Source organism: Nelumbo nucifera, chromosome 5, assembly GCF_055504915.1.
Source record: "Nelumbo nucifera cultivar China Antique chromosome 5, China Antique-T2T, whole genome shotgun sequence".
Taxonomy (NCBI): domain Eukaryota; kingdom Viridiplantae; phylum Streptophyta; class Magnoliopsida; order Proteales; family Nelumbonaceae; genus Nelumbo; species Nelumbo nucifera.
The window spans coordinates 80,909,622-80,934,068 of record NC_142653.1 but is presented as its reverse complement, the minus strand read 5'-3'; the positions used below and the strand labels follow the sequence as shown (position 1 = coordinate 80,934,068).

The following is a 24,447-nucleotide window of genomic DNA, read 5'->3' as shown; positions in this document are numbered from 1 at the left end:
AGCCATCCTCGATTGGCTTGTATATGTCTCTCAGCACCATAGTTTTTGTAACATTTTTAAGCTAAATGTGAGAGTACTTAAAATTAAAAATAAGTGTTTATTCAAATAAATATTTATTTTGGGCCAAGACCAAATCAACTTATTTCCTTTTTAGTCTGTCTTGACCCACTATATCATTTTGAAAATACCTATACTACCAATAAGTGTATTTTCACCAAACTTGGCGAGTATTTATTTTTCAATTAAGCACTTCCAAATTTATCCTTACACGAGTCCCTGGGGAAGATAAAGTGTACAAAATATCGACCATGAACGTTGCCCACAAATACACATGATTCTTGGTCCTAATTGATCTTCAGAAGGCTGTCATATAATAATGATGTTTGGTTACAACACCACATCAAAACCATATCAGTGATTCAACTTTAACGGTCGAAATTGTTGTTTGGTAAGCCGCAAAAAATGTTATAGGCAATAAAATTTTTATGGAATTTTTAAATGGGCATTGCCTCCTTGGACTTAAATTTGCTCATGGGCCTGAGTGCAGGAGTCCTTTCTGTTTGGACCCTATTCCATAAGCTCAAATTTGTATGGGCCTTGGTGTGAGTTTTTTCCTTTTGGGCCTTGTTTCTACAAGTCCACTAACATAAGAGGAGGGTATACATGTGGGGTTCACCATGAAATCACATTCAAATGTAAATTTAAATTAATTCAAGTCTTGGTGGTTTATGGAAATAAATCCAACTAAAGCCTTTCTTATATGCTAATGATGAAAATCCAACTGGTATTAAAGAGAAAATAATTGATTAAAAATCATTATCTCCATAAAATGGCAATTTGCCAAGCTTCTTCTCTCCAAAAGGTAAGGGGGGTCAATCAAATCTCTAGTCAATTAAAAAACATATGGAAATTTAGTTGATGATTAAGAGAATAATTATCTCTTTATAAGTGTTAATGTAACAACTCTTTGAAAAGGGTAACAAGAGCAAAGGCATGGGAAGATTAGACCATGCAATCTATAAACAGTCTCCCATCAAGAGAGAGAGGACCTGACCTTTGGTCAAAAACTTAGAAAAAAAAAAAGAAGGCCCTTGGAAAAGGGGAGTCACATATACATCATCTTCTCAAGAGTAAAGCTACAACACTCATGGAGTTTCTACAAAATCTTTCTTTTCATCAAGCTTTCAAAGCCCAATTGAAGGAACTTATCGTATTCATTCTTGGAAGTATGGGAACACATCAACCAACCCTGGACTTCAACTTAAATACAAAATTCCAAATTGTAAGAAGTGCACCATCAAGAGAGAATCAGAGGTTTCTCATCTCCTTTATAAGAGAGTTGAAATACAAAGAGTTGTAACCCATGTACTTTAAATATAAGAAATTAATTTATTTGAATCTTTCTCCACTTTTCTTGTGTTTGGATTTATAACGTAATTTGTGGTGATAAATTTCTGTCACACCTGGTAGGACACTCTTTTCTCCCACCTCTCTCGGGGTAACACTTATTTTGAAGCTATTAGTTAGTCAATGGCTGAAAAAGGTCTTTTGCAGCTACTAGCAGTAAGAAAAAAATTGCTTTGGATGGCCTTAACTCAACTTTTATTAGCACTAGCTACACAAGTTCGACAACTCAAGACAAGGTTAAGGTTGGAGTGGCTCAAACATTTAGGAGTGCTTCCCTTGCAAATCAAAGAAAATCTACCCAACAAAAACCATTTATTTGACTAGCTACACTCTTAACTAACGTGTTGATTTTGATAATGATCCAAAAGGAGGCATACACATCTTCTAATGAACACTCCAGCACTGGATTAAGGCATAGATCACCGCTCAGCTTAGTCAATAGAGGGGGTGAGCACAGGTATTGCTTCAACTGTTAAAATGCTTGCTTGCACTCACTGGTTAATAAGAAACCCTTTTGCCTTCTTGAGAACCTTGAAGAAGGGTAGGCATTGGTTTGTGGATTTCAATATAAACCTATTAAGCGTGACTACTTGATTTGTGAGGTGTTGTATGTCATAATGGTTAAAGGAAATGGCATGTCCAAGATGGCTCGATTTTTTTTTGGGTTGGCCTCAATCCCTATTTGAGTTACCATGAATCTCGTAAATTTATTCAGGCTCAGGCCAAATGCACACTGAGATTTAACTTCATCAAGTATTGGCAGAGGACATTGAAGACTTCTCAAAAGGCCATTTTCCCCTTTAAAGCTACAACATAGCATTGTCGAGCAGTGCGCTCATCACCTCGGATACTTCCGATGTTGTGCTTGGCTACGAGGTGGTACGTAGACATTGAGCCTTCATTGCGTTCAACATTGGGTGACCATGGACGATGTTGTACAGTGCAAGACCTTCACCACCAAGAAGTCCATGAGCAGTATTGTCTTCAAAGGTCCTTCCCCTGCTATGAGCAGTGGGGTAATCTTCCCCTCCAACCTCATGGTGTCACCAAAGAAACTAACCAAAGGGATTGTTGATCGTTTGTAGGTGCTTTTGCCCAATTTACACTCTCTAGAGTGCCTCGTTTAAGATTATGTTAGCCGAACTATCTATCTCAACGAGGAATAGATGCACTTTAATAGTTGATGATGCTGATCAAGATCACCAATGTGTCGTCATGGGGCGTCTAGACTCCGTCTAAATCCTTATCGGTAAACGTGATGGGGGAGTCCACCTTGGACTTTTGTGCTTAGGCTTCAACTTGGTTCATCCAAGCATAGGCTTTCCAAGCCAAAGAGCCTTCCCCTATTGTCGTTAGGTGCATCGGCACAAGCTTAATTGGTTTTGCATTGATGTTGGTAGTCAATGACGTACCTGCTAAGGTAGCCCTGTCAAAGAAGGTCTTTAGCATGATTTCAAAAGTCGCTGCAGTCCTCCATGTCGTGGTCATAGTCCTGATGAAATTCACACTACTTGTCCCCCAAGTCCTCTCATTTCTCTGGGACTTCATCTTCTCAGGCTATTTGATGAAGCGCCAGTGTTTGACTTGAATGAAGATCCTAGCTTGAGCTGTGTTGAGGGGTGTGAAGTTTTAGAAGGTTGGTGGGTGACCTCTTGACATGTTCTAACGTCGTTATAACCTTTTTTTGTCTCGACCAAAGTGATGGTCCTCGGCTTGTGATCCCAACAATAGATAAATGTCATATTACACTAGATGAGTTGAACTGAATTTAGCAACCCACGAGTACAAAAGGTCAGAGGCCCCAAGGTGGTTTTTCAAGGAGGAGCACTCTAAAGCTCAAGCCAGTGAAGAGAACGAAGTGGTCACCTAGGCCAAGCTAGTAATAGCCAAACAAGCTGAAGAGTTTAAGAGAACTAGAGGGCTAGAATGTCAGAGATGGAAAACATAATGTATATTGGGTGGTGTGATCTTAAATACTTATGGGGGATTGTCGTCGTGCTCCTCGCTTTGAGGGATACGCATTGTACCCCAAGGCCAGTCTCGACCCTGGATCCAAGGGTCAGATTTATGCCCTTCATGCAAGAGACGAAGCAAAGGGTGAGGGAAGTTGGGCTCTGACTGGGTGTTCACCACGTGTCCCTCTTCATCCGAGGTCCACACCGGTCCATGTCAGCATCCGTGTGGTGGTTTAACTGGGGTAGTTTAATCCCCCCACCATCACTAGAAAACACCACTCCTAACCATAACAGAAAGCCTCTGGCCATAATAGAGTAAGACACAAACTCCAATCATGGCAAAGTAGAAAACACAACTTTCTCTAGTGGAGAAACTCTACTACTTTATGAACTAAAATGTATATGTATATACTTTATTCTCAGAAAAAATATATCTAATTTATATTAATATTTATAAATATATAATTTGTAATGATCAATTTTAACACTTGTTACAAACATCCACCAAGGAAAGATTAACAGCTGAGAATCAAAATAGACAAACAATTAGAGTATGGTGTACAAGTGAAATAATAACTAGGGTTCAAATATTATTGCTTGCAGTTTTTATACCACAATGGTAATTATTAATTAGGAAAGTTTAATGAGGTCATTAATTAAGACGGATAACATAAGTGAAATAAAATAATGTATAAACAATTCCAGGGTTGGGGGGACATGCTTACCCTTTTTTGTGGCCCCGTGAAAACAAAAAGGAAAAATAGGAATTTCATGCAACTAGTGCTTCTTTTTCTGCACTCGTCATGCAAAGGTTGATATTAAAACGAAGCAGTGTATCATAAAATGGGTGTCATTTTTCACGGACATCGATTAATATTGAGTATTGGGTGAAACTATAGAAATTGAAAAACAAAATCAGAACATAAAAGTTGTAAAAAAACACTAATAGTTATAGAAACACACAGAAATTGCAAATAAATAACAAAAAATACAGGAAATTTTATAGATGGTAGAAAATAGAAAAATGAAAAACAGAAATTATAAAAAATATTAGAAATTATAACAAAACACTAAAAATGTAAAAAAAAAATGAAGAATGAAAAAGACCTTTTTCCTTTAACTCATCATTCAAGGGTGATTTGGTCATAAAAATTGTTATTTATGCTGACATGGACACCTCTGTTAAGAAACATTAATGGTGCACTAACGGAAGGCAAGTTTTGGAAAATAAAAACTGATTGACATGGTGAGTTTTAGACATTTTGAAAAGTTGTGAGTTTAAGAGAAATGCTGAAAACTCATGGTGAGTTTTAAACAATTTCCCTAAGAAAGAAACAAGAGATCGTTTGGTTGAAATTCCTGATACACAACTTCTGCACATCGAGACTTATTTTTTTGGTAAAGTTGTGATTGTGAATACACAATTAGGATCCTCTCAAGGAGAGTCTCCCCCAGGTATCAGCAAAACATAACAAGTCTAATTCCTGATCCTTGATTTTCCCTGATATGATTAGGTGACTGTGACCCTTAGCCAGATAATCTGCCGCGTAGTTGCCTTCTCTGAGAGTGTGTCTATATTCAATTGTAAGCCTTTTCCTTTCACAAATTGTATAGCAATCTTCAATAATACTCTTTAGATTCCATGGAAGTGTAGCTTTCTTTCTACAATAAGCTTTGAATCTCCTTCTAACAGACTTTGCCATTCCAAGCTTGATCAAACCCATGGTATTCCTGGCGATGACTCCCACTGCACACGATCCATATTCTCTTCTTGACGCATCAAAGTTGATCTTTAGCTCTCCCTCCAGTGGTGGTATCCATCTGATGTACTAGGTGCTCCTGGTCCTACCTTCTTTCCCCTGTGTTGGTGCTATTTTGCTTATAATCAGACGCACTATTAATAATTATTTCTTTAGGGGTATCCTTCCTTTCGAATATCTTTCCTATTTCGACTCTTCCAAATTCTCCACAGAATGAAGGCCGAACTTTGAGTTATGTTTGTATGGGCTGGGTTGTTTTATAAAGTTTTTAGCCTGGCCCAACATTCCTGTACGGACTCCTCTCATATGGGTTGTTTCATGTTATATATTTTTACCTTATTCAATTCTTTCAATTACTTCAACTTTAGATTTAATATATTTATAGAATTTGTGAAGCAAGTATGTCCATATTTTTCCAGCTTACGTGCTATCCAAAGCATATCAAAATATATCCAATTTTTGTCTTAATTTTGTTATGCCAACATTTTGAAGCTTGACTGCAACCAAATGCTTACCAAGTCATAATTTACTACATCGATTGAACTAATTTAGAAGTAATAAAAATCAAATAAATTTGTGCTTCCATTACAAGCAAAGGGGACTAATCTCTTATTATTTTTTTCTTTTTTTGGTCATAAAAGAGGGCTAAACTCTGCTGACTACATTGATAAAAAAACAGACAAAAATTGCAACCATGAACCCCTTTCATGTCAAATAGAAGAATAACTCAAGTAGTTAAATATGCTGAATGGAACACCAATTACTTCCTTCCCCTGCTAAGCCTCTGTAGGTGGTAATTGATGCTTCCCCAAGGCTTTCTGCCCTTGCCAGTCTGTAGTCACAAAAGAAATTCGTTAGCGTAATTAATTTGTTCCACATCAGCATCGGCTTGCTGCAGTTACAAGAGAACAATCACTTGGCACCAGTTATATATTAAATTTAGTAGGTACCTGAGTATCCATGCAGGCCATCAAGAGATCCTTGTGCCTAACACACTTGTCACCATCATTCTTGTTAAGAGCCAAGCAATTGAGAAATGTTATCATCTCCTTCATGCATGGTCTCCCAAATTTACTACCAAATTTCTTGGGGTTTATGTACAATCCTCCAGCTTTCCGGCCCATGCTTCTCTAGCTCACAGCCTAAAATACCTACTACACAAATGTTGTCATTTATTATCCTTTCTAAGGATACAAAGTCATGAGAGATTTCAATGCAATCAACTTTCAAATGTTGAAGGGAATACAAAGTTCTCAAAATCTTACACTTGTGATACAATTAAAGATTTGAATCATACAGCTAAATCATTTTTTTCTATAAAAATCTCATGATTATTGTTTGAATCCTACAATTTCACCTGTGAATCTTATGATTTATACAATTCATGTAATTCGAATCAATTTAATTAAGACCTAGTTCTCTACCATAATTTTCATGGCACTAGGTGACAGGGAGGCACCTTGTTGCCTAGGTGATGGATTTTTTTAAATAAAAATCATATATCCTAGGCTAGTTCCCTAGGTTCCAATAGCAACTAGCAATCATATTTCCTTAATAGTTACCCATAATTTTCATAAGTATCAACTTCATGTTAAAAGTATAGAAAATCAACATATTCATGAGAAGAAAAAGAAAGAAAAGAAAATTCAGAAAATATAGGGGCTGAACCCCAATTTTTGTTATACAAAAAGAAGAATAAATGAGTTGATTAGACAAAATTTTATGTTCTTCCTAACTGCATTTAGCACGTGTGTACCAAACCTGAACTTTTTATTTGTTAAGTTTTTCAAGTCTTTTAAGGTTCAAAACTGCATTTAGCAAGTGTGTGCTGATTAAACCCTAACAAATAAGAAAATAATAAAAAAAAACTACTATATGAACACACAAAATAAATATTTTAGTTTAATAGTGTCTATTTAATAATTACAATCTCAAAAAATTAAGAATATGAAAGTATTTCATAACACTATGCATAAATCTACTTGGCGATTAGGTGGCCCTCCAAGGGTGCCTTGTCACCTAGGCATTGCCTTGAAAACTATGTTCTCTACATTGCCAATTATTAGTTTAATTTTTTTTTCTTCGAAGGGCTGACTTTCGTTTCAAAAACTCTTACTAGAATGACTTGTTTAAGATATTTATAACCTATTGAGAAAGAAACCTTCTTAATTTTGTTTTCAAATCATATGTGGGTGCTCATAATTTAATGATGGATATGGCACTAAACAGAACTGGAATGGTGAAACAGGATCCCATAGCTGACACTGCTGACCCATATAGTTGGGACACGGCTATGATCATATATAGGTTAAAGAGCCATTTATATGGATTAGTTGACTTTCAAGCAATGTTTGCAACCTGTCATTGACCTACTTGGTCAGGCCTTTGACCCAACACCCACAAGAAAGCGTGTATGTTTCACCCAAAACTAGGGGTGAGCAAATGGGTAGGTTCTACCTGGAACCAAATAAAACCGACCTCAAATAGACCTGATTCTAAATTTTGGGTGGGGCCTGGTTCTAAATTCTTGGAACCAACCCCACCCAAGCTGATTCCAGGGTCTAGGGATTTACCCTACTCAAATAGACCTGGAGAACTGGCCTTGCTTGGCCTTGGTGGAACCAGCCTTGGTTGACCTTGATGGAATTGACCTTGGAGACAAACTTGCCTTGAAATAAATCTCAAAAATCCTTTGAGGATGTGAAGGTTTGAACTAAACACTCATAGTTACAAAGACCATGGTTTCACTTGACCATTGAGTCACTTAAGTGATTTGATTGTTTTTCTTCAATTTAATATTTAAATGTGTATAATAAATTGTAAGAGAAAATATTTACAAAATTTAAATTAGGGTAAAATACAAAAACCTCCCCTTAAGTTTCTGACAATCATAAAAACCACCCCTATAGTTTCATTTTAACAAATATCTCCCCTGAACTTTTGAGAAACTCAACAAAAACTCCCTTCCGTCACTGTCCCAGATGGAAACGTTAGATTGATGCACCAGTTCTTTCCAAATACCCATTCTACCCTTTTATAAATTATTTTACATACAAAATTACTGAAATAACCCCATTTTAACTCAATAAGAACCTCCTTTAACGATCATCTCAGTAATTTTACATACAAAATTACTGAAATATGTATTTTTGTTGAGTTAAAATGGAATTATTTCAGTAATTTTGTATGTAAAATCGTTTATAAAAGGGTAGAATGGATATTTGGAAAAAACTGGTGCATCAGTCTAACGTTTTCCATGGTGATGGAAGGGAGGCTTTTGTCGAAACTATAGGGGAGGTTTTTATGATTGTCAGAAACTTCAGGGGAGGTTTTGTTATTTTACCCTTTAAATTATAATGATTAGTTTTGTAATATATTTAAGGAACAGGTTCCATATTTTTCTGGGGGGAGGGGGCAAAGAAAGAACAAGTTCCATAGGTAGACCTTGGAAAGTTGGAATCAATCCTGGAACCGCCAAGACCAGAACCGACCCTGAAACCAATCTTTTTTTTATCAGTAACAAAGAATTTTATTAAACATTTTAAAAGAAAAAGATTACAGCAAGAGGTTGTTTAAACTGAACTCCCTTTACAACAAAGGTAAAATCTTTATTTCAGTTGTCTTTTTTTGTACAAGTGGCTCAATAGCAGATAGATCTACTCCCAATCATCACCTCCTGTTCTAATTTTTCTTAATCAGTAACAAAGAAACCTGTTCTAATTATTTCAGATTCAGTTTTTACATTTGTTCCACCATTCTAACTGTCATCGTCACCTCAACCTTGTCCCAACTATTTCAGGTTCAGTTTTTCACTTTGGTTCCACCATTAGACCGTATTCTATAAATGCATCAAACCCTGAAAATTACAGGCAAGGTTAGTTTTCTTCCATTTCAGAAAAAGAATGAGAAGTTCTGTAATACTCTAATGAAGTTTTGCACTTTTTTTTTGAAATCTAATGTGATTCCTTAATTGCTGAATGGCACATCCATGGATCCAAAATCCGATAAATTTGATCAGAGTCAAATTCGAATTCACCTCTTGTACATCCAGGCTTTGGATCGAATTCAGATTTTTTTATCGGCAAAGATAATTTAATTAAATTAATTATATTGGAGATTACAACATGATGACCAACATGTAAACCCAGAAAACCAAGGGTAGATTACAATGAAGTCCAAAAAAGTTGTTGACTTGCCGCCCCTTGCTTAGCAATGGGTATCAACTAGCCCATTTGCAGTTCTTCTCACCCACTTGAACTTGCCCAAGAGATAATTACTTTAGAATCCCCTTCCACCTCTAGCTGTCTAAGGTCTAGTTGCTCAGCTAACCACAGACCTTGTAACAAAGCCATCAAGCCTTTACCGAATTTGCAATGCCAAGTGGCCCTGAGTACACCTCCTATGCCTGCCAAACCCAGATTAGCCAAAGAACCCATCAAAATTCAACTTTACTCTGTTGCCTTCTGGGGGTTTCCATTATATTCTGATTCTCTCCTTAGTCCTTATCTCTTGAGAATCATGCTAATTCAGTCCAAGTTCTTATAATATCATTGACTGTGAAGTTTTGGAAGCTCAATGTCTTTACTCAAATTGCAACCTTCACTTTTATGCAATCTATTACCTCCTCCAAAGATCTACTCTTTCTGCTGAAAATTATGTCTTTACTCTAAAGAGCTCCACACAAGCTGCACATCTTACATCATAACAGACACAACAGAACATGATCAGCATGACAAAAAGATAACAATAGGGAGTTCTGATTAACAACACTAGAGAATGAGACTTGAGACCCAAGTCTGATTCTGCCCACGGCAAAATTGATGAGCTCCTCTACAGACTTCTCCTTTGACCTGAAGATTCTATCATTTTTTTCAGAACAAATTGTCCAACAGATGGCTGCAGTCACCAAAGCCCAGTCAAATCTGCCAAGCTTGTAGCAAGTCTGCAACAGAACTGGGCATAGACCAGCCAGCATAGCTTCTTCGAAAAAATGATTCCAGAGCTGACTTGCAACCTGGCAATGCAGAAAAAGATGGCTACTTGTCTCCTGATACCAATAACACAACATAGCCTTGATCAATCAGAACTCATATGGATAAGCTGTCCCTAGTAAGACATTCCCCAGAGCAGCTGACCACACCAAAAATGTCATATGGGAGGGGACTAGGGTTTTCCAAATCAACATACTAGGAATGGGATGGTATTCTGAGTTCTCAGCAATACAAAAATATTCAATAGATTACCAGAATGTGTACAACAAGGAGTTGTGGGTAGACTTAAAGTCCACCTAAACCCCACTAATTACAATACAGGCCCAAGCTTAGCCCAACAAAAAATTCATTAGTTACAAACAAGCCCCAAAAGGACCTAAGAGATATCCCACCAGCCACAACGTAGCCCAGAACATAGATTGCCTTTCGACTCCTTGCTTAGCTAGACCATCAGCTATGCTATTAACTGACCTCCTAATCCATCTTATGTGAATTTCCATGTCTTTAGAAGCCTGCTTAAAGCACCTGAACTCATTCCTTAATCTCCAGATTGCTCCTTCCTCTTTTCTCAGCCAGTTTACAACGCCTTTTGAGTCCCCTTCAATAATCAACCTGTTAATCCCCAACTCTTTAGCTTTCTCAACACCAAACACTGCTGCCTTCAATTCTGAATTCACCACATCAGCATACTGGGTAGGGCTGGAGAACATGCAATGATGTTTCCATTCTCCTCCCTTATTACCCCACCAATGCCCAATGGGCCAGGTTTCCCAAACAGCTCCCATCAAAGTTTAGTTTCTTCCACCCGACATCTGGAGGGGACCACAATTCAGTTACAATAGATCTTCTAGAAGCCAAATATGTGATTGTTCCCCATGATCTGAAGAAATCTTCTGTCTTAAAATCTGCAAATATTTTCAGAGTTTTCACCCAATGGGCCACCCTTATAATTATCACTTCAATCACAGCATCTCTGCCTCTTTCCTTATCATCAAATATCCTCTCAGATCATGTTATGATACTATCTCTTGTATTCCGCATAGTACTGGTAGCAATTGGGGAATATGTTGATTCGAGTAAAACTTCATGTTGCTACCCATGGAAGTGGAGATGGAAATATGTTGTTGAAGCTATCTCTTGTACTCCACAGTGTTTGTAGTGCTCATTGGGGAATATGTCAACTCCAGTAAAATTTTGGGTTCATGATTTTGCCCCAATTAATAATCAGTTCAGGTCTGCTACACCTTGTCCCGAGCCAAAACTGACTCATTGACAGCCCTACCTGGAAGACCTTCCCTTTTGGAGTCAATCAGTTCATTTGCCACCAAAACACTATCAACCATTGCTTGCTTGGAATGAATGCATTCCGGTGCCCCAAAATAACCACTCCCATCACTTTTTTCATCCTTTGAGATAACACCTTGACCACTATTTTGTAAGAGCTGTATAGTCAGTGTTTTAAAAGCGAAAGGCACAAAAAAGGCGCAAGGGCCATTTTGCGCCTGAGGCGCAAGGCAAGGCGTGCACCTTTTTGAGGCAAGGTGCACAATTTAAAAAAAAAAAAGCTAAAAAATTAAAAAAATGTCAAAGAAATTCAAAAAATGATAAAAAATTATAAAACACAATATTAATAAAAATATAAACTTAAATTTTAAAATAAATGTTTTAAAAAACCTACTATCTAAAATTAAAATAGTAAAGCATATTCAAATGAGAATTTAAAAATGAAATCAAACATATAAAACATTTTCAAGCATATAAAACCCACAATCTCTTTTTTTCTCAATTACATCAAGTAGATAATGTGACGTATTACATTCCTAATTCTACGAGCCGCCTTTGCACCATGCCCCTCGAGGCCACTCGCTCACTGAAGCTTCGAGAACCCCCTATTTGGCAATGTCGTCCATTCATTCAACCTAATAAAATATCTTCTTAAAAGCAATTAAAACTAAAAAATCATTATTTTTTTGTGTGAAAACTAAGAATTTAAGACCCTAACATGGAATTGTTTGGGCTGGCCTTGAGGAGTGTGGCCCCAGCCCAGCCGCTAGACTCAAAAAAAGGAAAAGCGTCAAATTTTCAAAAGGCGCACACCTGGGCTAAGGCGCAAGGCACACCAGGCGTGCGCCTAGGGCCTGGGCTAAGGCGCAAGGCACACCAGGCGTGCGCCTAGGACCTGGGCGAGGCGCCTACCCTAAAATGTGCCTCACCTGTGCACCTAGGTGTGCCTCAAGCACGCCTTTTAAATCACTGTGTAGTAAGCTGATATGCCTATAATCCTTCACCTCTATCACTCTTTCATTTTAGGGATAAGGGTAATGAAGGATACATTAAAACTCCATTCAAAAGAAGCATCTCCATAGAAGTCTTCCATTCCCTTCATAACATCTCTTTAATCATACCCAATACTTCTTATAAAACAAACTTGTGAAAGCATCTGACCCAAGGGCCTTATCCCCATCCAAGGACTTCACCACCTACCAAACATCATACTAAACAGCTTCTATGACTCTCGCTTTTGGTCCTCACTCAATCTTTTAAAGGAAACCTCACTGGGAAGAGACCTGCACTAACAAGATTCAAAGAAAAGATTTTCAAAGTAGTTGCTTGCTATGGATTGAAGATCTCCTTGACTCACCTACCCAACAGCCATAATCTAGCTTTCATTTAGTGGTAGCAAATGGGCAGATTTTTTGGAGGGTTGAATACCAACCCACCCATATCAATTCCCACTATGACCCACTATAAAAGCTTGTTAATAGGTCACAACCCACCCTGACCCTCAGCAAGTATAAATTCTTGTTTCCAATTTTCTTCTGGATCAGGTCAACCTATAAACCCAAAAATCAAATCTAAGAGAACTATTCATCCTTTTTCATGACTGCGACATGGCAGATACGGGTGACATAAACTCACATGCTTGGAAATTACAGAAATTTTACAGAAAATGCATGAAATTTGTAGAAAATGCAGAAAATGGAGAAAATTGCTGAAAATGCAAAAAAAAAAAAAAACAGAAAATTGTAGAAAATGCATAACTTTTAGATACAATATGATCTTCATCTTTTCCTTAACATAGAGTTTCAAGGTTGTAGTTCACCATGCTGCCTAAATGTCAATACCACTTTCAATCAAGCATTATTAGTAGATATTATATCCTAGTGTTGTATTCTATGATATTACACCTACTTATCGAGAAAAAAAAAAAGATGTTTCTGTTACACGTAGGTGATAGTTGAATAGCAAAGGAACATCAGGAAGATTAAGTGGAAACCTTTAAGGAAATGAAAAGAAAGCGTCAACAAGTTGAGTCTTTTGACTATTGATGCATCAACAATTTAAAATGCATGTATAAGTTCAACTCAAATTGCATTTACACCAAAATAGGTTATCAGAAAATTAAACAAAGTAATCAGTAATTCCAGTGCAAGAGGGCCCTAGTGCATCACAATTGGTACATCGCTTTGCCATCATATTTACAGAAAGAGCTTAAAGAAAAAATATAAGGAATCACCAGTAGAAACAATCTACAGTATAATGTCGGAGGTTATTAATTTTAATAAAGAACAAATTAAGGAATCTGAACCAGACAGAAGTAAGAACCCTGGATTACCTCTTCTGTCGATCCAAAGGGAGAATGAACAAAACGTTTGAGGCGACGGAGAGGCGGAGCAATGTCTGAGGCGAAACCTTCAAACAAAGCAACACCAAACATCTAACCTCACTGAGAACGGCAGAGGTGAAAGGTTGGAGAAAAACCTTCGAACCCTATGTCTAACCTCACTGTGATGGAGAGTCTGAGAATGGCGGAGAAACCTCCGAAGTTCGAAGTTACGACTTTCAACCCTAAAACATACCTTCACGGCTTCACCGATGAACCCTCGACCCAATGTTCAAATTATCGGAAACGCTAATGTATCGGAAAAGCAATTTTGTCAGAAATTAACGCAATTTTAAGAGATTATTAGAAATTATGGATACGGATACAGCCCAAGCTCATGTGGGCTCATGCTGTGCCGTGGGCTAAGCTACGATAGCGAGCCCAAGGATGGCTTAATCTGAGCTCAATATCCAAGAGGATGGTCCCTCTTCCCGAACCTCGGTCACCCCGAGCCGAGATGGCTCAACTTCGGGCACCGAAGTTCCCTCCAAAGACCGAAGAGGGGAGTCGCCCAACGACGAGCTGACCTCCCTAGCAGGGGCTGCGGATTGCACCTCGACGCCCTCGACCTCACTAGAGTTACCTAAGAGCCTATCTATGCTAGAGCTAGACATGATTAAAAACAAAGGAAGAACAAACTTAGGAAAACACGAACTCACCAAGAGAAAAGTGACCTCGAAAAATGAAGAAGGTAGCGAGTTGAAGGATTCCGACGTGACCTCAGAACGAAGACTTGCAAATTTGTGGCACGGAAAATGAGTCTCGGGCCCCTCTATTAATAGCCGCTATGTCCGAAAACTAACGATCAAGATCGAAGCAATCCAATCGCTCCTAGGAAAACCGGCTACACGACCCCCGAGGGTGAAATCGGTTTAGAGCGTTTTTTGACATCTACAGAGTTTATAGATCGCGTGACGTCCACACGTAGACTAGACGTGACCTGGGTTTTTCCTGGTTGATCCGAGTGGCCGAACAAGTCCGACCAGTGATTCATCTAACTAGCTGCCTGAACTTTAGACCAATTTCACTTGGCTCATCATGAACTCCCCGCACCGGGCCGGGACCCCTGGCTCGGGGAGTGGGGGCAATTGATGTAGGGTGATTTGGCCCGACCTAGTAATAAGGGGACACATGGACACGACCCAACTAGTAGGATGACAGCTCAGCCCGACGCACCAAGTCTGCAAGGGATCGAGCTCAGATAACCAAACCACCTCGAAACAGGTCCACCTTAGGACGAGTTCACCTCAGTTCAAGACCGCCTCGGTCCCAAGGCACTTCGGCATTCATACCAGGTCGGACCTAAAGAGCACTAGCTCGGGTAATACTGACCGACCACTGCATGGCAATCCCAAAGATCTCACCACCAGATTCAGCGCCTCACGGGATCACGCCTCGTAACAGCTAGCATTATCTCCCCCGTTCGATTTGGGTGGAACTGGTGAACCTTATCAGTTGGCAGCACTATCCCCAATTAATGCGGAAACGGACCTCATCGTGACGAGGATCCCGGAACTACTCCGCAAAACCCGCAAAGACTCCACTATATAAAGGCTCCACCCCCCGAAGGTGAAAGGTATGCATGATTTCCTGCTCTCAAGCTCTCTACTTTCAAGCAATCTTAGCTCGCTACTAGCCTACTAACTTAAGCATCGGAGCGACCTCACCGGGTTAGCACCCCCAGATTCTCTGATATCCTTGCAGGTTCTGTCTGCTGTCCATCTGGGAGCCAGATCACGCGAAATCAGAGGAATTAAGGATTAATTCTCAAGAGACATCTACTAGTAGGAAACCTATGAGAGGATAAAAAAGAATTAGGAGATCTCCCAATTACTATGCTTCTCTCTAGGGGTTCCAAAAGAGATGTTACTTGTAGAAGATCCCTTTGAATAAAAAAGAGGGGGGTGGAGATCCCTACCTCACTTTACTTCAAAGGGAGATTTTGAAAGGTCCATGAGAATCAATCTTTAATTTTTGCAATTCAATCATGAATATTGTTTTTTCTATGAAATTATGAGGTTTTCTCCAAGAATTAGTTGGAATGGCATTCTACACAAGTCAAGGGAGAGGGGTATCTAATACCTTCCCTCTCCCTCCCATTAGATGCCTAGAATAGCTATTTTGGGTATGGGAGTCTATTTTTTTTAACATTTTGGACAAGGGATGCCCATCACTCCCGTGTCCTTCCTATAGATGGGTGGCGGCTCCAATAAAATTTAGCCATGATGAGAACCCCAAATTAATTGGGTGCTCACAATATCCAAAGATAATGAAATCGTATGAAGTAGGAAGAAAATGTAATTAAGGCCAAATCCAATAAAACAGTCCAAGAATGAATTTTAATAACAACACATGAATTGTCACCATGATCAACCAAAAAATTAATGATTTTCTTGGGTGTAAGTCCGACAACCATAAGGCATTGGATTTGCTATGACTAATTGATGATGCGCGATTTGGTAACTCCCCTACTGGCTTATGACTCTGAAGCTTATTTGGATGGTTCCCTTGTCTGGGTCGAGCTGTGTTGGGTCAAGCTAGAGATGTATGAGCTATATAACGGAGTGTTGTGTAATTTTCTGAGAAACTTGCAGGGAAACAATATTAGCTGAGCTATATAACAGAGAGTTGTATAATTTTCTAAGAGACCTGCAGGGAAACCGTATTTGTCGAGTTGTGTTGGGTCAAGATGGAAATGGTTGAGCTATATAACGGAGAGTTGTGAAATTTTCTGAGAGACCTACAGGGAAACAATATTAGCCGAGCTGTGTTGGGCCGAGTTGGATATGGGATGGCCGAGCTGTTTTGTTCTACAAGAGAGACAGAGTTAGAGTGCCCAGGTGTCTTTACCCAGGGAGGGCACTCCGATGATTAAATCAGAGAGTGTTTTGAAAATATTTTAGAAAGTGAGAGAGATTGAGAGCTTGTAATCGCGCATACCTTCTCTCAGGAAAATGGTGCCTTTATATAGGCGTGAGGGATTAGAGACCTCCTGTAACGGGTCCCATCTTCTCACGGAGCTGCTTCTGCATAGTTAGCTGAGTTATTATGTCGGTTATGTGACCTACGGCGGGCGTTACGGCTCGCCCCAATAACTTTGGCATGGGTAGGTCGGCCTAATGGTCGAGAGTTATTACTCTGGAGAACTTGGTCTTGATAACAGATTTGTGTAATAGGTCGGCGAGCACACCTTGTAGGTTGTCACTTATACCCTACTTAGCTTGGTCGATCTCCAAAGGAGGTCGCTCCTTAAGCGGAGGTCCTTTAGGTCGGCCATAGGTCAGGTGCTACTAGCTGACCTACTGGGATGATTTGCTTACTCAATGTCGAGGTGTTACTTGGATGCCAAGTGTCTCTAGAGGTAGGTCTCTAGGTCTCTAGTAGGTCTCCAAAGGTAGATCACCAGGTCAGCAAAAGTAGGTCTCCAGTAGGTTGCCAAGTCTCTAGTAGGTCTCTAGGTCTCTAGTAGGTCTTTAGAGGTAGGTCTCCAGGTCTCTAGTAGGTCTCTGAAGGTAGGTCTCTAGGTCTCTAGTAGGTCTCCAGAGGTAGGTCTCCAGGTCTCTAGTAGGTCTTTGGAGGTAGGTCTCCATCATTTTGACTAAGGCAAGTCATTGCCTATGTGGTGTTGGGGTGTCATCCAACTATTTTGAGATGTCACGTGTCATGATGTCAGTGGAGGGCCAAATCTGCCCTCATCACTAACCAACATCAATGGTGATTAGCTTGTAAAAAGAAAACACAACCTCCTTTACAAATGTGATAATCTAAACTTTGTTAAGGATGTAACAAAGCACACCAGGCATTACAACCAAGCAATAAAGCCTATCACATCTATAGTTCTTGCATGATTGAGAACAATGTGAATGTAAATAAGGAAAATGATCATTGTACTCCGACACCCTCAAACATACAAAAACACTAACACAACTTAATAGAAAAAAGAGTGAGAGAAAGTGGAAAGTGAGGGTTGTGCGACTAACATGAAGGGGTGGGTTGGGGGATAGGGTGAGGAGTCTCCTGAGAGCAAAGAAAAAGAGTAGTTGGAAGATGAAAATACAAGAAAACATTGAAACGGAAACCAAGATGACAACCTCTCAGAGAGAACCACAGAGGATGAAGACTTGTGAAAACCTCAAGAGGGAAACAGAGAAGACAACCTATTGGAGAGAATCACCTTCAATTAGAAAAGAAATAATTATTAGCTATATTTTCACTTAGAAGTTGTGTCAATGCATGTTCTATAGTTGGATAGGATAGTTGGGCCTTTCCCATCCCTTAAAGCTTAAGGATTATAATTTATAAACTATAGTTAAATATAGGGTTTTTTAATGAAAATTATAATTGACTACGATGTATTTCATCATAAAATTTATTAAAATATATTAATTTAATCTATATATACTTTATTGAGGCATTGATTGACAAAATATGATATGTTTTGAAACAAATTGCAAAAATAGATAGTGGGACAAAAGGTGAAGTTTGTTTTACCAAATCCCCTCCTTAAAAGCCCCAAAGGCTCATCTGTCAATATCGCAATTTGCTTCTCTTGTCTATCAACTCCCTTTGTAGATTGCATATTACATCTCTCAAATAGATATCTCCCCCCCCCGGAAATGAGCTCGCTTTTATACAGAGCTCCTCTCCCAATTTTGCAATTTCAAAGGTGTTCTTTTTCATCTACATCTTCATCATCAATTTTTTTTTCTTTTATTTAATGAATTTTTTAGTTTCCTGATTTTGCAGCTTAAGAGGTGTTCTTTTTCTTCTTCATCTTTTTTTTTGCTTTTCTTTAATGAATTTCTTGGTTTCCTACACTACCACTTCGCTTTAATTTTTTTTGTTTATTCTATTAATTTACTTTAAAATTTTCATTAATTTTTTTCAATTTTTTTTAAAAACGTGGCTTGAATCCATCAACGACTTTGGCCTGACCCATTGCTTAGCCCACGGCACAACATGAGCCCACATGAGCTTGGGCTGTATCCGTATCCATAATTTTTGATAATCTCTTAAAATTGCATTAATTTCTGATAAAATTGCTTTTTCGATACATTAGGGTTTCCGATAATTTGAACATTGGGTCGAGGGTTCATCGGTGAAGCCGTGAAGGTATGTTTTAGGGTTGAAAGTAGTAACTTCGAACTTCGGAGGTTTCTCCGCCATTCTCAGACTCTCCGTCACAATGAGGTTAGACATAGAGTTCGAAGGTTTTTCTCCAACCTTTCACCTCCGCCGTTCTCAGTGAAGTTAGACGTTTGGTGTTGCTTTGTTTGAAGGTTTCGCCTCAGACGTCCGTCGCCTCAGACATTGCTCCGCCTCTTTGTCACCTCAGACGTCCGTCGCCTCAGACAGGGTTCTTACTTCTGTCTGGTCAAATTCCTTAATTTGTTCTTTATTAAAATTAATAACCTCCGACATTATACTGTAGATTGTTTCTACTGGTGATTCCTTATATTTTTTCTTTAAGCTCTTCTCTGTAAATATGATGGCAAAGAGATGTACCAATTGTGATGCACTAGGGCCCTCTAGCACTGGAATTACTGATTACTTTGTTTAATTTTCTAATAACCTATTTTGGTGTAAATGCAATTTGAGTTGAACTTATACATGCATTTTAAATTGTTGATGCATCAATAGTCAAAAGACTCAAAACTTGTCGACGCTTTCTTATCATTTCCTTACAGGTTTCCACTTAATCTTCCTGATGTTCCTCTGCTATTCTACTATCACCTAGGTGTAACAAAAACATCTTTTTTTTTTCTTGATAAGTAGGTGTAATATCATAGAATACAACACAAGGATATAATATCTACTAATAATGCTTGATTGAAAGTGGTATTGACAGTTAGGCAACATGGTGAACTACAACCTTGAAACTCTATGATAAGGAAAAGATGAAGGTCATATTGTATCTAAAAGTTATGCATTTTCTACAATTTTCTGTTTTATTTTTTTTTCTTTTTCAGCAATTTTCTCCATTTTTGCAAATTTTCTGCAATTTCTACAAATTTCATGCATTTTCTGTAAAATTTCTGTAATTTCCAAGCATGTGGGTTTATGTCACCCGTATCTGCCATGTCGCAGTCATGAAAAAGGATGAATAGTTCTCTTAGATTTGATTTTTGGGTATATAGGTTGACCTGATCCAGACGAAAATTGGAAACAAGAATTTATACTTGTTGAGGGTCAGGGTGGGTTGTGACCTATTAACAAGCTTTTATAGTGGGTCATAGTGGGAATTGATATGGGTGGGTTGGTATTTAACCCTCCAAAAAATATGCCCATTTGCTACCCCTAAATGAAAGCTAGATTATGGCTGTTGGGTAGGTGAGTCAGAAGGAGATCTTCAATCCATAGCAAGCAACTACTTTGAAAATCTTTTCTTTGAATCTTGGAAGTGCAGGTCTCTTCCCAGTGAGATTTCCTTTAAAAGATTGAGTGAGGACCAAAAGCGAGAGTCATAGAAGCTGTTTAGTATGATGTTTGGTAAGTGGGGAAGTCCTTGGATGGGGATAAGTCCCTTGGGTCAGATGCTTTCACAAGTTTGTTTTATAAGAAGTATTGGGTATGGTTAAAGAGATGTTATGAAGGGAATGGAAGACTTCTATGGAGATGCTTCTTTTGAATGGAGTTTTAATGTATCCTTCATTACCCTTATCCCTAAAATGAAAGAGTGATAGAGGTGAAGGATTATAGGCATATCAGCTTACTACACAGTGATTTAAAAGGCATGCCTCACAAGTGAGGCACATTTTAGGGTAGGAGCCTCGCGCAGGTCCTAGGCACACGCCTGGTGTGCCTTGTGCCTTAGCCCAAGCGTGCGCCTGTTGAAAATTTCACGCTTTTCTTTTTTTTGAGTCTAGCGGCTGGGCTGGGGCCACACCCCTCAAGGCCAGCCCAAACAAGTCCATGTTAGGGTCTTAAATTCTTAATTTTTACACAAAAAAATAATGATTTTATAGTTTTAATTGCTTTTAAGAAGATATTTTATTAGAATGAATGAATGGACGACATTGCCAAATAGGGGATTCTCGAAGCTTCACTGAGCGAGTGGCCTCGAGGGGCATGGTGCAAAGGCGGCTCGTAGAATTAGGAGTGTAATACGTCACATTATCTACTTGATGTAATTGAGAAAAAAAGAGATTGTGGGTTTTATATGCTTGAAAATGTTTTATATGTTTGATTTCATTTTTAAATTCTCATTTGAATATGCTTTACATATTATGTTTATGTATTTTAATTTTAGATAGTAGGTTTTTTAAAACATTTATTTTAAAATTTAAGTTTATATTTTTATTAATATTGTGTTTTATAATTTTTTTGCATTTTATGAATTTCTTTGACATTTTTTTAATTTTTTAGCTTTGTTTTTTTAAATTGTGCACCTTGCCTCAAAAAGGCGCACACCTCGCCTTGCACCTTTTTTGTGCCTTTCGCTTTTAAAACACTGACTATACAGCTCTTACAAAATAGTGGTCAAGGTGTTATCTCAAAGGATGAAAAAAGTGATGGGAGTGGCTATTTGGGGGCACCAGAATGCATTCATTCCAAGCAAGCAATGGTTGATAGTGTTTTGGTGGAAAATGAACTGATTGACTCCAGAAGGGAAGGTCTTCTAGGTAGGGTAGTCAATGAGTCAGTTTTGGCTCGGGACAAGGTGTAGCAGACCTTAACTGATTATTAATTGGGGCAAGGTGGTGTAAACGAGTCAGTTTTGGTTGATTGGCATTTCTTAATTGTGGTCTTGAGGCAGTGTGGGTTTGGAGAAAGGTGGTGTATATGGATTTGGGGCTGTTTGAGAACCTATCGTTATACGATGATAATTAATGGCAAGGTGGTGCGTTTTTTCTCTACTAGGCAAGGAATAAGACATGGTGACCCCCTCTCCTCTATTCAAACATATTGCTAATGTTTTAAATAGACTTATCCTAATAGCTTATTCAAGGTGCCTAGTAAGGGGTTGGTGAGTGGGAAGAGACAATGCACCAATTACCCATCGTCAGTTTATAGATGATACTATTTTGTTTTGTGAGGGAGGCGAGTTAGTGGCATGATTTAAAATGTCCTTAATTTCCTTATTATTTCCACGACATATTTCCATTTTCATGGGTAGCAACACAATTTTACTGGAGTTGACATATTCCCCAATGAGCACTACAAACACTGTGGAGTACAAGAGATAGCTTCAACAACATATTTCCATCTCCACTTCCATGGGTAGCAACATGAAGTTTTACTCGAATCAACACATTCCCCAATTGCTACCAGTACTATGCGGAATACAAGAGATAGTATCATAACATAATCTGAGAGAATATTTGATGATAAGGAAAGAGGCAGAGATGCTGTGATTGAAGTGATAACTATAAGGGTGGCCCATTGGGTGAAAACTCTGAAAATATTTGCAGATTTTAAGACAGAAGATTTCTTCAGATCATGAGGAACAATCACACATTTGGCTTCTAGAAGATCTATTGTAACTGAATTGTGGTCCCCTCCAGATGTTGGGTGGAAGAAACTAAACTTTGATGGGAGCTGTTTGGGAAACCTGGCCCATCGGGCATTGGTGGGGTAATAAGGGAGGAGAATGGAAACATCATTGCCATGTTCTCAGGACCTACCCAGTATGGTGATGTGGTGAATTCAGAATTGAAGGCAGCAGTGTTTGGTGTTGAGAAAGCTAAAGAGTTGGGGATTAACAGGTTGATTATTGAAGGGGACTCAAAAGGCAATGTAAACTGGCTGAAACAGAGGAATGAGCAATCTGGAGATTAAGGAATGAGTTCAGGCGCTTTAAGCAGGCTTCTAAAGACATGGAAATTCACATAAGATGGATTAGGAAGTCAGTTAATAGCATAGCTGATGGTCTAGCTAAGCAAGGAGTCGAAAGGCAATCTATGTTCTGGACTACGTTGTAGCTGGTGGGATATCCCTCTGGTCCTTTTGGGGCTTGTTTGTAACTAATGAATTTTTGTTGGGCTAAGCTTGGGTTTGTATTGTAATTAGTGGGGTTTAGGTGGACTTTAAGTCTACCCACAACTTCTTGTTGTACACATTATGATAATCTAATGAATCATTTTGTATTGCTGAGAACTCAAAATACCATCTCATTCCTAATATGTTGATTTGGGAAACCCTAGTCCCCTCCAATATGACATTTTTGGTGTGGTCAGCTGCTCTGGGGAATGTCTTACTAGGGACAGCTTATCCATATGAGTTCTGATTGATCAAGGCTATGTTGTGTTATTGGTATCAGAAGACAAGTAGCCATCTGTTTCTGCATTGCTAGGTTGCAAGTCAGCTCTGGAATCATTTTTTCGAAGAAGCTATGCTGGCTGGTCTATGCCCAGTTCTATTGCAGATTTGCTACAAGCTTGGCAGATTTGACTGGGCTCTGGTGACTGCAGCCATCTGTTGGACAATTTGGTCTGAAAGAAATGATAGAATCTTCAAGTCAAAGGAGAAGACTGTAGAGGAGCTCATCAATTTTTCCGTGGGCAGAATCAAATCTTGGGTCTCAAGTCTCATTCTCTAGTGTTGTTAATCAGAACTCCCCTTTGTTATCTTTCTGTCATGCTGATCATGTTCTGTTGCGAGTCTGTTATGATGTAAGATGTGCAGCTTGTGTGGAGCTCTTTAGTGTCAGAAGCTCCAGCAGGTGATTTGTTGTATTATTGTTGTGTTATCATCAATAAAATTTACCTTGTCTCTCTTGAAAAAAAATTATTACAATTGTTTTTAATATAGTATATGGTGGATGGGTGGATTTGAACTAGAAACAACGGGTGAAGTGCCTTGGTCCTTGCTCATTGTTGTTTGTTTTATATGAAGTATTTTGTTTGTACGAATTGCCATGTAATACAAAACTAGATAAAACCAAGCATGCCATGCACATCAATTATAAAAAAAAAAAGCATGCCATGCACATATGGGAATAAAGGGTGTATGGAGATATTAAAGGGAATATTAGAAGGGTGGAGATGGAGCTATCTCAGTTGAATGATGAAGTGCCATTTGAAATAGTAAATGTAATTATAGCATGCTTAAGGAGGGAATTGGAAATATGGCTTGGTTACAGTAGTATTGGGCTGCACCACTGGGTTGTTAGGTCTAGTAGGGGATAGTCCTTTAATTAGGCTAGGCTTACATGGTCTCCTTGTCCAATTCAGTTTTTCTTGTAGTTGAGCTAATCCGACAACTACCATCATTGTTAGGCCTGTAATCAGATTGGATGTACTTAAATCCGAGTTCATTTGATCCGATTAAAGTTTAGCAACATTCTCAAGAGGTGGTGGACATATTCAACCCAAACTTCTTGAGGCAACCAAAGAAAAGAGGGAGGATATTGTGGAGAACTACTAAAGCAGCAATCAGTTGGATAGTCTGGGAAGAAAGGAACAACAGAATTTTCACTAGAAAGAGTAGATCTTTGGAGGAGGTAATAGATTGCATAAAAGTGAAGGTTGCAATTTGAGTAAAGACATTGAGCTTCCAGAACTTCACAGTTAATGATATTATAAGAACTTGGACTGAATTAGCATGATCCTCAAGAGATAAGGACTAAGGAGAGAATCAAAATAGAATGGAAACCCCCAGAAGGCAACAGAGTAAAGTTGAATTTTGATGGGTTCTTTGGCAAATCTGGGTTTGGCAGGCATAGGAGGTGT

General features: G+C 38.7%; 1 protein-coding gene across 8 annotated transcripts in view; it reads right to left on the bottom strand.

Annotated features, from left to right (window-relative positions):
* Positions 1 to 5,630: 5,630 nt before the first annotated feature.
* LOC104593835 (uncharacterized) overlaps positions 5,631 to 24,447 on the bottom strand; it is a 40,617-nt gene continuing 21,800 nt past the window's right edge. For 3 of the 8 annotated variants that reach the window (XM_010253857.3, XM_088888843.1, XM_088888847.1), the window contains 2 exons: positions 6,073 to 6,273; positions 5,631 to 5,954 (listed from right to left, as the gene is read on the bottom strand). In XM_010253857.3, coding sequence (XP_010252159.1) covers positions 5,883 to 5,954; positions 6,073 to 6,246 — 246 coding nt within the window. In that variant the 5' untranslated portion in view covers positions 6,247 to 6,273 and the 3' untranslated portion in view covers positions 5,631 to 5,882. Of the gene's footprint in view, positions 5,955 to 6,072; positions 6,277 to 8,566; positions 8,615 to 24,447 lie in introns of all 8 variants that reach the window. The other 5 variants (XM_010253858.3, XM_088888845.1, XM_088888846.1 and 2 more) reach the window with 4 other exon arrangements.